At 41.7% G+C, this 16,974-nt stretch overlaps 1 protein-coding gene across 1 annotated transcript; it reads right to left on the reverse strand.

Moving 5' to 3' along the window:
• Positions 1-109: 109 nt before the first annotated feature.
• On the reverse strand, positions 110-15,440 carry atp6ap1lb (ATPase H+ transporting accessory protein 1 like b). The gene is made up of 7 exons (XM_078170003.1): positions 15,218-15,440; positions 6,470-6,507; positions 5,813-5,895; positions 3,740-3,978; positions 3,017-3,067; positions 2,581-2,824; positions 110-2,221 (listed from the first exon to the last, which is right to left on the reverse strand). The coding sequence occupies exons 1-7, from the start codon at positions 15,349-15,351 to the stop codon at positions 1,985-1,987; spliced, it is 1,026 nt and encodes a 341-aa protein (XP_078026129.1). The 5' UTR covers positions 15,352-15,440; the 3' UTR covers positions 110-1,984.
• Positions 15,441-16,974: the final 1,534 nt, after the last annotated feature.

Raw genomic sequence — 16,974 nt, forward strand, 5'->3', positions numbered from 1 at the left:
ATGATCAAAATATGATTTGATTGTAATTACCAAAAGAAGCCTCAGTAAAATATGTGATTAGCATGCTCCTGTATGCAATGCAACATAATACATATAAACACAGCACGCCTTTTCCTCTGAATATCATTTATTGTTCAATCTACATCAGTTGGTCCTTGGACAAACTGCCTCCGCTCATTTCATAGTTTGTAGGATACATTTATGACCAAAGAACACATTTCACACTGCTACAGATTGACAGAACTGCCATATCGAATGTTAAGATATCTATTTACTGTCATGCTGAGTGTTTTTATCAGTAGTAATGACTTACTGATGCTGTTACTGCTGCTAGTGTGGCTTCTGGCATAATAATGGCATCTATAAGTCCAGGTGGGTGGACGGCATTCCATAGTATCGTCCTTCTATGGTAGGAATTTGTACTGTAATTTACAGTTAGATGAAACTGGACCTTACATTGTCTGGCCCAGCTTAAAACAAATAGACAAACAGTGTAATATGTTAATACTTTGTAGAAAAAATCATATGCATTGATACTTTCACCAATCCTCATAGCACAATGTCTTACTTGTACCTATTTTTATTAGTTGTGCAATATTTGAAGATAGTAAACAGCTATGATCGTATAGAGATCTTAATGTATCTACAGCTTTGTATATCCTTTTGGTTATGAGGATTAGCATAGTCATCCTGTACCTAATAGTATTTCATGATTACATTGTATATAAAAAAAGACCTCCGCAGAGTGACGCTTCTGTACATGTATGTGTTTTTGCTTTGTACATAGCTGTAACGATAAGCTTTCATTTTCACATTGTCTCACTCCGTCTCCCTCCGTGTTTCATGGCAACTCCTTTGTAGCTTCACTTTGGCAGTCAAATCCAGTGGTGTGGATGGAGGGCCCTCGGCCTCCCTTGTCCAAACGCTTGACCCTCAGAGAGTCAAGTCATCGCAAGACCCGCTTTCCTGCCATGCCCTCAGACGGGCAGTCTTGTGCAGCATAGTTCCTTGTATAGTCTTTGATAGTTTGTCGTTAGTGCTTTCGCAACTAACCAATGTTGTGCTAGTTTGTAGAACCCCCCTTTGTCTGGCTGGTCTGTAAAAGGCCTTTTCACAGTTAAGTCCCAAGCAGCAGTCTTGTTCAGGGGTGGGGTGAGAGGCTCCAGAGGCGCTGAAGGGCTGGTAGTGCTGGTCCATTCACTCCAGCCAGATGCTAGACCAGTGGTTCCCGATATTTGCCTTTGCTTACACTCAAAAGCTTTTCAAGCTCCTTCTTCTTTGTGCCATGTTTGATTATTTTAAGCTGCAACTCATGCAAGACTCTTTGTAATCCTTATTATTAGGAAACACTGTGCTAGCCCAGATTGACCAGCCTTTTATGGCATGCAGCTAATACGGCTATTTCAGCTATAAAACTGGCTGTTTGAAGTATATATTTCTTGCAGCGGTATTAGACAAAGTACACTGTAATGAAAGCTGGAAAGACAATGTGTGTTATGGAAGCTTGTAATATGACACTTGTGAGCCATGTAATACATATGTATAGTCGGGAGCATCTGATGTTAGCTGTATTAGCTACAGCTGCTAGTCTTTTGTGGTTTTAATGGCTGACTGGGGTAATGGCCTGTATATGCTGTTGCCCTTCAGGGCCCCAGGACTGTCCTTGACCTTTGACATCAGGATCATGAACCATCTGTGAGGGAGAACCTTGAACATCCAAAGGCCTTATTCAAAATCTGGATGCCAAGATGCAGGTCAATGAGAGAAGAAGAAAAAGTATCCGACCACGGTCTGCATTTACTTAAAGTAGTTAAGACGTACAAGATTTTCATATGAACAGGCAAAGTTGTCATTTTGTTGAACAAATATTCTGTGGGGGATACTTTTTCACTCTTGTATTCACTTGCACGCCCCTTGGCCTTGCTTTCTCAGCTTTCTCTCTCCCTCTGTCCCCCTGTCGCTCTCCAGATCTTCTTTTTTTCCTTCACAGACTGTTCTTGTCTGGCAACTCGGCTTCTGGACTACGGGGAAAGTAGACGGTGGCTTTGTGCTCCTCATAGCGGTCGATGTGCTTGAGGTGTACCACCATGTGCAGGGCGTAGGCTAAGACGAGGAGCAGGATCAAAGATGTCACCAAGCCCATCAGGATGGCTGGTGTCAGGAAAGTGGCACAGTCACTGGCCGACGCAAACTTGTCAGACTGCACATTGAAGGCCTGGATCTGGAAGAGCGCAGAGAGAAGGCGGAAAGATGAGATTAGACTAAACTAAAGAGGACAACTGGCTCTTACTGGGCTTACCAGGCACAGCGACACTGGGCAGATGGACAGGTTGAGACAGCCTAGCAGATGGCTAAACAGACAGTGTATAGACAGATTGACAGACTGCCAAACAGACGGTAAACAGACTATCTGACTGACTGACAGCCAGACAGGCAGAACACAAAAGGAAATGGCTGGCAACTATACAGACACATGCACACATACGAAAAAAGGGGGAAAGACTATGATATAACAGTGATTGTGCAGACATTACGAGAAGAGTTACACAACAAAGGCTCTGCCATTGTGCAATAGTATACCTGGAAATCAGTGAAAGTGATGTGCCAGTTAGCAGATGTGTCAGTGTGGGAGCTGGGCACTAGCAGGGTGTCATATTTGTGAAGGCTGCTGACGTGCTGGCAATGGTAGGATGAAGTGGCCGGAGCGTAGACCTCGCTGGCGTTGAACGTGGCCTCCTGGGTCCAGTTGTAGTGGATGTGAACACTGTCTAGTGTGAACCAGTTTTGACCAGCTGCCTCATAAAACGTGTTTGACATTTGAAGCCTGGCGGAAGAGACAATGCAGTTGGGTTCACGGATAGTCCATACTTATGCACTTATATATGCTGTGTGTGCTACAGTAATACCTAATAATAATAGTAATACCAGTTATTTGATAAATGAAACATTTTAGATAGATGTCTATTTTTAAGATGTTAGTCAGTGAAAATATTTGAAGTAAGCATGTGCATTTTACCTGATTACTAGACCTCGCAAGTCCTCCACATCACCAAACCTTAATGAAAGCCTGCGGTAAAACAAAACCACAGATATTAAAACATCTGATTTCACACAGTTACTCAGAGAAATTCTCAATTGACTGTCATTGTTGTCGCAATACAGTACGCTCACATGAGATATGAGATACTCTATTTCTGTTTCCATGTCTAACAAAGTGATCTTTTGTTACATTTGACTAGCACACCATATGTGTCCATTCAGTGGTGGAATGTAACCAAGTACATTTACTCAAGTACTGTACTTATGTACAGTACTGAGGTAATTGTGCTGTACTTGAGTAGAGGAAGCTGTTGTTCTTTTTACTCCATTACATTTATTTTAAAGTGTTAGATACTAGTTACTTTGTATATTGAGATTTTTAATACAAAATATTAAAATCAAGTAATAGTAATAATAACATTATAGATTAAATGCCCAGCAGTATAAAAAGTAATTAAAATAACCTCCACCTTTACCTGCTGCATCATTAAAATGATAAACACATAAATGCATCAATAATTATAATCCAATAATATGATATGATTCTGAAATGGACCATTCTGCATAATGAGTACTTTTATTTTTGGTACTTGAGGTATATTTTAATGCTAAGACAAAGTACTCTTACTAGTAACTAGTAACTGTAGTAGTAAATGCCTCAAGCACAAGTTGTACTTTGACCATGTCGACGTTGACTTACGTGGCTTTTTCCTTGGTGCAAATGGAGCCTTTAGTGTCCACGGGTGAGTTGGTGTTGAAGACCCTCTCCGTCAGGTCAATGAAGGTATGGTTCCTATAGCGGATTGCCAGGCGCTTTGCCTTGAACAGAATGCAGGTCTTCCCATTGTAAGACACGCTCAGCGGGCCATAAGGCCCCATCAGAGACTGGAGCAGCTTCCTCTTACTGTGAGACATCCCTGGCTGATGCCAGTTAAAAGGCTGCAAAAATATAAAGAGAGGAAATAAGCACAGGAGAAGTGAGGAAACTGCAGTAAACTGGCAACTAAATAATGGGTAGCATCAGTTTTGCATTCTTTGACTTGTCCTCTGGAGGGCAACCAGATTTTATTCAGAGACATAAGGTGTGCCCCACTTTGGGGGCTGGATGTGGCCCACAAAAGGTGCGTGCCCTAAAGATTTCACTGATCCTTTTTGTCCTTGAATAAGAACATCACAAAGACCAAAACAACGGCGTGTTTGTGCACTTATATCCAGCTGCTGAATCAATCATTTCTAAGTTTATCACCAGGAAGTTGACCTTAAATGGAGAACATTTTTGAAAGACCACTCGTAAACTGACAGAGGTGGCAAAATTAGTAGGAATTCAGCCCAGAAATGTAGATCCAACCACTGAACAGGTACATAACAATAGAGTCAATACACTCAAGTTATCCCATTCCTTATTATTTGCACCCATTCAGACAGATTGTTCTGTGTGTCAGTGCAACACTTGTTGTATATCACCACCTAGCAGTGCTTGATTCATTCTGTGCAACTGATCCAGAACAAGCTTGTTTGGTATGGAGGTACAATTTAAAGAGACAGTTCACGCCAAAATCAAAAATACATATTTTTCCTCTTACTTGTAGTTCTGTTTATCAGACTAGATTGTTTTGGTGTGAGTTGCCAAGTGTTGGAGGTATTAGTCGTAGAGATGTCCGCCTTTTCTTGAATATAATGGAGCTATCACCGTATCATCGCACAGAAGGAAGCGTGCATCCACTCATGGATGAGAAGCTTGTGCTCATGTAAACATTAATGGCGTCCTCCTTGGCTGAGCTGCAACTTTGGCTAGCTCAGTGGTGCTAGGTGGGCTAGCAGTAGACGCACGTTTCCTTCTGCACAGCGATATGGTTGGGTTGTAGTTCGGTAGACAGACAAAAGTTCCTACGTGAAAAACAGCTCACAACAAGGAGTTTTCAAATTTATATTTTGGAATTTGAGCATCAGAAGCCGAGCACCATCTAGTTCCATTATATTAGAGAAAAAGCAGACATTTCTCCAGCCAATATCTCCAACACTTGGCAACTCACATCAAAACAATCTAGATTCATAAATTGCACCGGAGGAAAGGGGGAAAATGTGTATTTTTGATTTTAGGGTAAGTTGTCCCTTTAAGCTTGTCATTCAAGTGTGTCCACCACCACTGAATCCTAAATGAGGATGAAGCAGTGTTGTCTTCTCCATAGAAAAATGTGCACATAGAGTGGTAGCCATTTCTGCAGTGTACAGATAGAAACTGCTCCTTCTAGCCTTTTAATCTCTTTGCTCAAAGGCCACATCTCATTGGAGGGCATTTGGGCTAATCCAGCACTATTTTACAAGACGTGAAAAAAGTGGCAGTCACAGTGGCTATGAAGGGATTATTTTTGGTTGTTTGTTTGATAAATGTAAGGTATTTGAATCATGATTGGAAATGTGAGGTATGGTAACTGAGATGACAATTTCCCAAACAATTAAGAGCTATAATACTGGATACAGTAGTTTAGACTTGGTTTATCTACATAGTGCCTGCATGTATCAGCTGATACAGAGTATGGTTTCCATGTATTTTCAGTCTGAGTGGTCGTGTGTGTGTGTGTGGGTGGTGAGAATGTTTTACCTCTGGTGAATACAGTATTCCCATATCCAAGGTCAAGCACTGTGGCAGAGCGAGAGTGCTCTGTTTTGTCTGAGTGCATTCCAGTGTGTCTGTGTGTGCGTTTTTTTATGCACAGATAACATAGAGGGCCGACGGTGGTGATAGTGAGGGGAGAAGAGAGAGCGTGTGTACCTGCAGTATTCTCCTGAGTGGGTTTTCATCTTCAGGCGTCAAAATAACCTCTTCACTTTCTAAGCCGTACCCACCATCTTGACCTGGAAACACGTAGACACATTACTGCACCGTGAAAGATTATATCAGTACACACATTAAGCTGATTGCAATGCTGCAATGCAGATTGCAACATAATCATAAAAGTTCAGCCGATTTCACACACGCCACAGACACACACACACACAAATAAGCACAGAGAGATCCTGCGTACACCTCGGTGCTCGGGCTTCTGTCTATTTCCAGTTGCTTTGCGTCATCACAGTGACTCATCAGCAGTTTATTTCACAGTTACGGTAGTATTGTTCAGTGCTTACAAATAGTGTTCATCTTATTCTAGCAACATATGATTTGCAATCACATAATTTGAAGGGATGTCTCCATCGTTTCTTTCTGCCTTTTTATGTCAAAGAGCCCTAAATATAACACATCTGAACTGCCACTGAGGTGTATGGATCACACACAAGCCACACTTCAAAATCTGTTTGTGTTACAATGCAGCAAAGATGTCTCCAGCATTAAGGATGAAATGCATTTGTCAGGACGATCTATCCAACACATCAGCGTCAAAAGCTTTGATTGAATCAGGCCTTGTGTCACACCAGATTTGTTACTTACTTGATGTGACTCTTGTTGCTTGTTTGGGGTTCTCTTTGCTGTGGAAAAGAGGGAAGACATAATAAGGTCTCGGGATCACAGGATGCAGGCAGATGTTGAAGGTTTTTCCTTTTCCTTTTTTTAAAATTTTATTTTTAATAATGCTACATAATGTACAGGGTGCTTATTTAGCATTTTCCCTTGAGCAGGAGAGTTCAGTGTCTACTGATGCAGCTGCAGCAAACACGGGGACAAAAAAACAGCTTTGCAGGCTAGTCTGTTTGACAAAAAATCACCTCTAAGAATTTTCTAAACATATAACACTCATTTTAATGATTAATCCCACCTTTATACAGATTATATACAACATATTAGTATACTTATGTGCTAATAAACTGGTGCATGTTTTGTTTATGCTTTTAAGTTCTTAAAATACCACATTACAGGTTTTATGTATGGCATGCCATTTACAAAATATAGGTTGCCACTAAACTGCCATATATGGACATACTCAATTTACTGCTATAGTGAATATGTTTAAAAGTGGCCATAATGAAAAAAGAAAACAATTATTTTAATGTTATCTTCAGATATTTTGCAAACATATGATCCACAAAGCAAAGCAGTACTTATAATACGCATATAATATTATAAATTCAAAAATGCTACCCCAACTCCCAATATATTGATTAAAAAATAGCTAAATAAAATAAATTAATTAAAATTAAAATTAAATAGTAAAAAAAAAACAAAAAGAAAGAAAGAAATGAAAAATATTTTTTTTAAAAACCCGCTAATCAGCAACAGGCAACCATGCTCCATTGTCCAAAATAATCATTACCAAATTTAATCATAATCATAAATAACCTTTACAAGTTGCCATTATTACAACTAGGGGTTGTAGTATTATTGTATACTGCAGTTTTGCGTGTTGTTTGTCCAATTAGTGTTGCCGTAGCCCAGCAGAACATGACCCATTGTCATTATTACATTATATTTCTCTATATGATATAGTATAGATTATACTGTAGCTGTACAATAAGTAATATGATATAATATGATAGGAGATACATTTTCACATTTTTAAATTTTCTATTGACGGTGGGTGTCAGTGTTGACTCCAGGGCTATGGCCTTTTTTTCACATTGGACCACACAGTACACAGCTGCAGTGAACTCAGTATAAACTCACAGTACTTTGCCCACAGAATTGTACAACCAGTCTACAAAGAAAATAGGTATGCTCGATGTCTATATTGCAGGGAAGTAGTCTTTGTACGGTGTGTTGCTTTTACTAAATGACTTTGACGTTGGACTGACCTACATAGTGCACAAAGGACAGAGGACAAACCACTTCCTTTTCCTTCACGTGTTTGCCCGAGCTGGCCTCCTCTCAGTCTACTAAACCCTGTATAGCCTTGGACTTCTTGAAGTTAATCCTGATCCTTTTAACTGTCTAATCAAAGACGTAATACGCCAGCAATGGGCTTACAGAGCGGCGCTGACATGGCCAGTTTTGCTTGTTGTGATGGTCAACCCAGCGCTCTGGCTGCATGGTCCGCCCTAACCTGTCCTTAGTGATCATCTGGGCTGGCATGCTAATCACCACACTATAGCCAGTTATAATGGACTTGTAAAAGGTAAATCCTAAAACCTGTGGGAGTGGGCATGACAACTAGCGTGTGCCTTTTGTGTCACGTCACTTGGCATTAGTTCAGTCTCTTTGTTTATCAGCTTTGGTCATGAGTATTCCAGATCGTTTTGTGAATTGCAGCACAACAAAAGCATTGTCTGTGAAGACCTTCAACTGTGATTGATATTATCTTTGTTATCTGTAGTTGAATAGCAACGCTGTGATCTCGTAGGGAGGCCTTTTTAGGAGATACACAAGATAGACTGAGGATGACCTGAATTTTTAATAAACACACAAAAGCCACGCAATAGCTGTGACTAATGTTGTCAAGGGCTGTTCACACTTTGTTTATCTGAACCAGACTGTGCTGGAGCTGCCCCATATATTGTACTTAAGTGATCCAACCTACATTTTTTCATAAGAAGACTGAGAAAAGATTGATTCAACTGCTCAAAATTAAGCAGAAACCTTTGTTTGTACTACATTACATCTTACTTTCACAAGCCAAAGTCATGTGAGTCATAAGGGAGGCGTTATATTTACGGGCATTGTACGGGCAGGAAAATGACATTCTCATTAAGCTATAGTTTTTTATGTGAAGGAAGGCGACATTTACTTGCCTCTCATGCTCAAAATCTCCAACTGTTTGACTGGATTTTGGCTAGATTCAAGGGAATGATGGATCTTTTCACGTCACTATGACATTTTTAATGATTGGCTCAAGGGCCATATTGTTGGCTTATTCATCCATGGATGCCATGCACAATATCTCAAATGCAGCTGTCTACATTTTTTAGATTGAAGAGATTATGCATCCCTCTAGTCAAGTCTGACATTTTTTAAGTTTTACCCATTGGTCCAGGACAGTGTAGTGCAATTAGATAAACACAAGGTGAGAAAACTTGGGCAGCAGCTAACAGATGAAAAGGTATTAGCGTGTCTGATAGCGCTGGAAGTTACAGATTTAGGGTAGATTGCCAGACATATCAGTTCCAGCAGTCTGGAGCAGTTATCTACCCGTCTGGTGCAGTTTCCACCTGGGCAATATTGTGTAGTAGTGCCAGATGGATTAGGATTAGCAGTAAGCACAGGCCAGGTCTACTGGAGCCCAAATGTGGAGAGACACAGGCCCTGAACAAGATGAAGAGCTTAAGGCATGATGTCAGAGCCTACGACATTCTGGACAGTTCAAGTACTAATTGATGGCCCTACATCTGAACTGACTTCAGAAATTGTGACTTACTGTACAGCCGTAGTGAACCGTGACCATGGCCATTATCCTGAAATGGATCTTAGTGTGAATGGAGCAGTTGAAATGAATACCTCACCTACAAAATAATCATTTGTATATCAGTTACTCACCCTATGTTATGTTGAATTCATGTAGAATACTTTGCTTTTCTCACATGCCTCCACAATGAACGGAGAATCCAAAAAAACGAAGACAGTTTTTTGATGAATTGAAATCATAGGGGACCACGTTTATTAACAGCAATCTATATTAAACCATCCATTTTCACTTAAAACACTTCCACATGGGTCGTGCACCTGGGCAAGTATGTGTGTTTGAACTCTGCTCAATGGAATGCACAAGCAGAGTTCAAACACACACGCTTGCCCAGGTGCACAACTCCTGTGCATAAGTGTTTTAAATAGTAAGGTTTGGGAAGTACTGAGCATATGACTTTATAAATGACACTTGGATTATACTGTACGAGTTTATAAACAGATATTTTGATATAGTTTTGCTGTTGTTAAACAGGGCCCCCTTTTACACACATCTATCAAGAATTTTCTCAGTTTTTGGATTCTTCGTTCACTGTAGAGACATATGAGAAAAACAAAGTTGTCTTCAGAAATTCAACATAAAACGAGATGAATAAATGAAACACAAATTATAATTTTGTGGGTGATGTATTCCTTTGTCACTTGGTTAAATTTTTGTAACTAGTATCCCCCAGAAATTGTACCTTCCTTCTTTATTAGACATATTTCTTGGACCTAAAGGCTAGTCGTTGAATTTGCTACACTGGATTTCTGTAAGTATATCAATATGATATTCATGATAATCCTTTTTTTTGTAATGTGTGAATATTGAAAAAGCTTGCTGATATTTTCTCCATAAAATGTTCAATGTTCTGAACTGAATGAGTAGAGCAGAGCGTGTACGAGAAAACAGATGGTTTCATGCACACGAGGATCGAATTCTGCAGTAAGACAAGCTCATGCTATGCAACATGTACAGCACTGATTTTGACTTTGTTTCAGGTCACCTATCTCACAGCTGTAGTAACTGGGTGGGCTTTTTTTTCTCAGTGAATCAAGTTAAAGCGTCAGTCCAGTTGAACAGATAATGGCTGCACAATGATGTCTGTAGAATATGAGTGACTATGTCATCGGCATGGAGGTGCGATGCTGTCATTTCCTGAATGCGAGCTCTTCAGCTTATATTGTGTATCATGGTTGTCTAAATTAGATGCTCCCTTGGATGTGTGTGTGTGTGTGTGTGTGTGTGTGTGTGTGTGTGTGTGTGACACTTCCTTGTATACATTCCTATGAACTTGCTTGTATGTAATGTGCATCTACTATTTTGTGAGTAACAATATGACAGTTTAACGTATATGACAAATCCAAACATTTACATTTGCCCAGGTGAATGCTGGGTAAGCATGTTTGTGTATGAAAGAGCTGCCAAAAGCACTATGCCTTTGGCAGCTGGGACTGAAACCTCAGTAGCATGATAGGTACTTGGACACTGCTCGCTTATCACCTGTGCTGATACGTGAAACCTTATAAAACATAAAGTTTAAAATCCTCCCAGATGATTTGTACATCTGATTCACATATTAATGATTCCATGTAAACACTGCGCAGCTACTGTTAACAACTGTTTGTGTCATTGTAAACAAGCTGCATATGCACCCGCCCCCCCTTCCTCAACCCGGCCCATCCCAAACACAAGTGAATAAGCACTCCTTCCTCTGCACCTAGGCCTCAGCTGGCTGAAAGGAGCCAGAGGAGTCTGTGCGAGCATGAGTGCTAACTAAAGCCCAGCCGTTTGTTCCTGTGCCAGTTTCGCGAGGTCAGCAACCCAGGACTGCTGCGGCCCCGTCATTGGTTCAGCCTGTCACACGGTGCCTGGGTGCTGAACAGGCCCTTTATATAATCAAAGCCATGCCAGAGCCACTCCTTGGCTCACCTCGCTCCCTCTGCATACATCCCTAAATATGTGTGCACACAAGTACACATATACATGCACCTGCACCAAACTTATGTCCAGATTACCACTGCAAGATTGAATACACTTAGTCTATTATGATTACAGTTATTTTTAGATAAGTAAGTGTCCGGCTTTTAAATATTAACAACAATGGGAATCATTTATGCTACTGATGGTATCTGGATCGATACAGTATATTCACTGGACGTCCTTATTCAAGCCCGTAGATGGATAGCTGATTATCATCCCTCATCTGTGCCTCTGCTGTGTGCTGCTGAGCAGAGAGAAGGTGTGGTGCCTGCTCCCCAAACTTGTAAACAAATCCTCATCGCCTCTGCTACCACAGAGTGCTGAGCCACTGCACTCTCTGTAAACCAGGATCAGCCCATCCAAGCCTCATCCTACTACAGCAACACAGCGCCGGGGAGTAATAGCTAGTTGTTAGTTGCGTTGAATACAGTTGTTAGGAATTTTCCGTGTGGATCATTTAGCTCATTGTAAAGTACTATGTTCATGAATAATATTAGAAGAGCACATCTAGTTATTGAATGTGGACCTTTAGCCGTTAGATTTAGGTTTCTCAGCCTAGAACCGTTGTCATTGTGTATATCAATAGTGTATCAGACTACAGTGACGTGTTCTTGTACTCATGTTTCCTTATATTATGCCTACATGAAATTTCAAACCCAGCTATGATAGTATTTCACACTGTACAGGGTGAACTACCTCAGCAAAGTAATGTTAATCTCAGAGACACTATTGTTTTGGGGGTATTTGTCAAATATATCCTAATTTCATTCATGAAAAAGCACTCAGTGGTTGAGGTAAACCATTGTGTCCCTGAGACAGCAGGTAAACACGTCTTAATCCCACACTGTGCAGGTGCCGGCCTATTAATAGATTTATTAGTGCAGATTAAGCCTCAGGAGTTTGCTAAAATGCAGCTCACAGCCCTGTTGCCATTTCAGTGTAGCTTTGATTGCAGCTTCAAATTTGACCTCAGGTCAAGTGCTAGATTGGTCTAACTCTTCCTGTGCCTCCGAGATCAAACGCCGCAGCTCTGGTGCGACAAGTCTAACATCATGACTTCAGTCAAACTGGGAACTGCAAACATATTTCTACTTATGATTATTTGCTTTTGACTTGACCGTTTCTCTGTAAATAATATGTGAATAATGTTAAAATTAGCTTTTTAACTCTTTAATCTTTCCTTGAAAGGGATCACTGATCAATCCTCCACTGAAAATCCAACACTTTGACCTCTAATCTGTGTCTATATTTGGATAGGTTGTCAGTGTTTAACAGTTTTAAGATTTTAAACTCATGTTGACTCTAAACTGTGATGGATTAACCTTTAAAACTGCAAACAAAATACTTCATAGGGCATGAATTTGGCTCTGTCTTACTATTTATGCTGCAAACAGGAACAAATATGAATGCAAAAGTGAGTATTGCAGTGCAGTTTGGCCTTTACTTGGTTTTTATTTCATTTATTTATCCTTTATTTAATCAGGATGATGCCATTAAGATGTCCTAGCTGTTACCTGTAGTTTACAACTATACACTATACTCCTACAAGTGTTTTTATTTCCATATTTTCATGATTTTTCTGCAGCATGAGAATGAGCCGCTGTGGAAAGATGCAGTTCTTGTGCTGGTCTAACTGTGCTGACCCCATTCAGTCTTTGTAAATGCTTCCGTGGCCAGTTTTCATTTGATAGTGTGAATGATATAATGTAATTTGAGTGTGTTGTAGCAGACTTGAGAAATTGGGTCATATCTAATTGACTCGGGTAATTGTTTGAGAAATGCACTGGGCCAGGTTAACTAAATGCTGGTTTTCATTGGTAATTGAATGGGGATTTTATTGTAATTAAAACATGTGATTTGCATGTATAAAGCATTTTTATATCAATAACAAACACGGTCACGCTGCTCGTTATGACATTCGTGACCAGCTTTGCGTGGCATCCCTTTTTTTTCCCGTCTGCTCTCGTCGGAGCAGTAAAAAAGCTTGTAACAGCATCAACAATTTTTTTTTAATTTGCAAACTCAAGCTGCAAAATATAATATTGGCAGTAGTTTTGCTCTCTTTCTCTATCTTTGCCTGATTAGACCCGGTCCGGATGAGTGAAGAGGTCATTTTCAAAATTGCAATTTAGTCTTTGGACGCCTAATCTGTACTCATATTTGGATCATTTTCAGCCGAAATGTTTGATGCTCGGATTATTTATTTATTTTATGTTATTTATTTTAAGTATTGCTGCCATAGAGGTTATTAAAATTATAGAAAACTGTGTCAACATTTGTTTTAAACAGGAAAAACCCTACTGGAAAGACCTCACTATTTCTAAATTGTGCTTCCAATAGTTTCCTAGAAAGTATTTGGATGAGGATGAATAGGGTTGTGAAGGTGGACATAACCACACAGTGGGTCGTCTGTGGCTAGTATTTTTAATAACTTTCTAAAGCTCCGTATTTGTCATAATACTGCACGCCAGTTACCACAGGAAATCAGGCTTACTGAACATTTTGTCTTCATTATGTCCCCGCAGCCACATGTCGATTAGCAGCGGAGGTTTCTAACTCACCGTTCTCTTCCTCCTGCATTTCCAACCCATGTTATGCACCCTACAAGGCCTCTGAAATGAAAGGCTGCTCTTATATAACAGCATCTTAGAGTGTGTCAGAGCCGAGAACGGAGCCGTGACCGGGGACTGCAACTGTTACGTTGCAGAGTTACGTGCAAAGTTTGATCCGGGGAATAGGCTTGAAACCCCAGGAGAAATTAACATAGCCGCTCTCCGTCGGGGAGACTGCGGTGAAAAGTTAAGATAGGGATCTGTCAGGGTTTCACAAACACCAGATTTTAGCTGCATTGAGAGCATTCCCCTGAGACTTTGTATATTGAATTCTAAATCCAAGTTATCTGTGCCCTACACTGGCAAACATGTGTACAGATAAGATTGTTTGCGCAGTAAATGAAAGCGTGACAGTGATAATCTTTCGTCCTCCGAAGTGTATTGCTGTCCTGGAAGTGCAGCAACAAGGCAAGTCATGAACAATGATTAAAGAGCACTGTGTCAGAAGCTGCAGCATATTATGGCTTTGGAGCATTTGCGCTATAGAGGATTGTGTGAGCCGTGATGCGTGGCATAGTTTCAAGAGCCTTACATGGTTTTGGCACAGTATTATTGCTCTGATGTCTCTATAAGCAGGAAGGGACTGGTGCGAGCAAAGGCCCTGGCTTCCAACTCAGTCCCGTCCCTGTGACACTGTTGTGAGTGCCCCCAGGTTGGAGCTCTGAATATTTTATCCAGATTTGACCTGCAGGACTGCATGTGCATTATGCAGACATGGCCGGCTAGAATTCCCTTCTCCTCTCCCCCCCCCTCTCTCCCTCTCTCCCTCTCTCTCTCTCAATGACTGCATCAGTAAACAGACCCCAACAGACCATCCCTGATGCATCCTCTCCTCTCCTCCCTGTCCCATCCTTGTTTACCTTCCCTCCGTGCTGCTCCCCCTCATCTCTCCTCTCTCCTTTCCTCTCTCCTGCAGGCCCACTGCCCCAGCCTTATTTAGCTCCCTTCTGCTGCCAGACCAACACTACTGTACAGAGACAACAGCCCCATCCGTGATCGATGAGCAGCGTCTGATGCAGTCCCCAAGACTGAGACAAACAAAGCCTCGCAGCTCTCTGTGTGATACACCGCCACTGCCTGCATTCACCATTTGTGATACACCCAAGGTGAGCTTGGGGAGAGGGGAAGGGAGGCAAGTGGAAAGAAAGAAAGACCCCAAGAGAACACATCAGCATCCCAGCATCCCCGCATGCATCTCCCCATACCCCCCCCCCCCCCCCCCCCCCACCTCCCCTACACCCCTCCTCTGTTCACAGCCATAGAGGATGGATTTACCTTCTGTCCAGGATTTCAGGCACTTCGTCATAGATGAGTCCCGGCTGCAACTCTTCCTCATTGAAGGAGAGCCCAGGCCGGCTGAGAGCGGACAGCAAGGCGAGGGAGCAGAGGAGGAATGCGTGTGCAGCCATTGAGACAATGAAAGGAGACTGCCGCTGGTTGAGCTCCGCTTCATAATCTGCTCTCCTAGCAGTGCCTGACTCCCAGCTTCTCTGACTGGCAGCCGCGGCGGCCAATCAGCGGCGAGCAGAGCTGATCAGCTTGCGTCACACAGTCCCCTCGCTGCACCCTCCCTCCTTCTCTCCTCTCCTCTCCTCTCCTCTCCTCTCCCTCCCACCCTACTCCCTTCTCTGTCATCCTCCCTCTGCCTCTCACACTCTGCTCACCCTCCCACATCCACTCCTGTGCTCTCTATCCTCCTCTGTTTCATGCACACATAGCCGCAGGCAAGCCCTATGTATAGACAGCGGCTCATTCTTTTTCATAGCGCATCTCATCATACCTATGCTACCTGGATAAACCACTCACACACATGTAGACACACACATTCTCACACGTCTGTGTTGGCACACGCGCCTGCACACACAGGAGCAGGCTCACAGACACACACAGACACAATGTCAAGGTCAGATTGTGCAGGAGGATAGGAGGATGTTGACATGACTTTAGGTGGCCACACAAAAAAAAACAGAGCCATGACTGCGTGACCTAGATCTCCAGCGCGCTGCCACAAAAGCAGAATTAATTCACTTGATCTATGTGTTGTTGTGAGCACTGAGAGGGCCCGCGGCTGAGGAAATTGTCCACTGAGGCTGCAAATATGGATGACAGGAGCAGCTGAGCAGCCGTGAGATGAGACGGGAATGAGGGTCCAACCCTGACGACCCTGACGGCTGATCCAGTTTCCTCCTCATTATTTAGCCCCCGATGCGTGTGATGCCTCAGGATCTTGATACATCCTCTCATATCTTTTATTTCCATATCCGATGATATGATGATTTTCAGAGCAGAACATTAAGAGTGGTTATATAACCAAATGTTGTGACCTACTATCATGGTAGATTTTCACATTGATGCGTGGCAATGATTCACACTAAAAGAGTGACCATAGAGCAGTTTGCTTTAACTCTTGTACAAATACTTACCTACATGCATAGTGTGTGTCATAGTCAACACACTAGATGATACATGTATATAACTTTTACCTGACTGACCAGTTAATGAGTTAAATATCAAAACATAAGACAAAATGTAAGATCTGACAAGTTGATCTTACTTTAAAACATCTAGGACACAGATTGCCTTGAAAAAGGTACGTTAATATACAGTTAGGTCCATAATTATTTGGACAATGATACAGTTGTCGTCATTTTGGCTCTGTACACCACCACAATGGGTTTTAAATGAAACAATGAATACCTGCTTAAAGTGCAGACTCTCAGCTTTCATTTAAGGCTTTTTTCAAAAATGTAGTATGAACCATGTAGGAATGACAACCATTTCTTCACACAGTCCCCCGACTTTAAGGGCTCATAAGTATTTGGACAAACTAACATAATCATCAGTTAAACAGTCAGTTTTAATACTTGGTTGCAAATCCTTTACAGTCAATGACTGCCTGAAGTGTTGGACACATAGGCATCATCAGATACTGGGTTTCTTCCCTGGTGATGCTCTGCCAGCCCTTTACTGCAGCCGTCTGCACTTCCTGCTTGTGTTTTGGGTGTTTTGCCCTCAGTTTTGGCTTCAGCAAG

The sequence above is a fragment of the Epinephelus lanceolatus genome, chromosome 8, assembly GCF_041903045.1.
Source record: "Epinephelus lanceolatus isolate andai-2023 chromosome 8, ASM4190304v1, whole genome shotgun sequence".
Taxonomy (NCBI): Eukaryota; Metazoa; Chordata; class Actinopteri; order Perciformes; family Serranidae; genus Epinephelus; species Epinephelus lanceolatus.

Coding starts and splice junctions, on each gene's coding strand:
- atp6ap1lb (XM_078170003.1), bottom strand. CDS start 15,351: ATGGCTGCACACGCATTCCTCCTCTGCTCCCTCGCCTTGCTGTCCGCT. Junction 5,896..6,469: donor AGCAACAAGAGTCACATCAA/GTAAGTAACAAA, acceptor ACGTGTTTCCAG/GTCAAGATGGTGGGTACGGC. Junction 3,979..5,812: donor CACTCAGGAGAATACTGCAG/GTACACACGCTC, acceptor ATATTTTTGCAG/CCTTTTAACTGGCATCAGCC.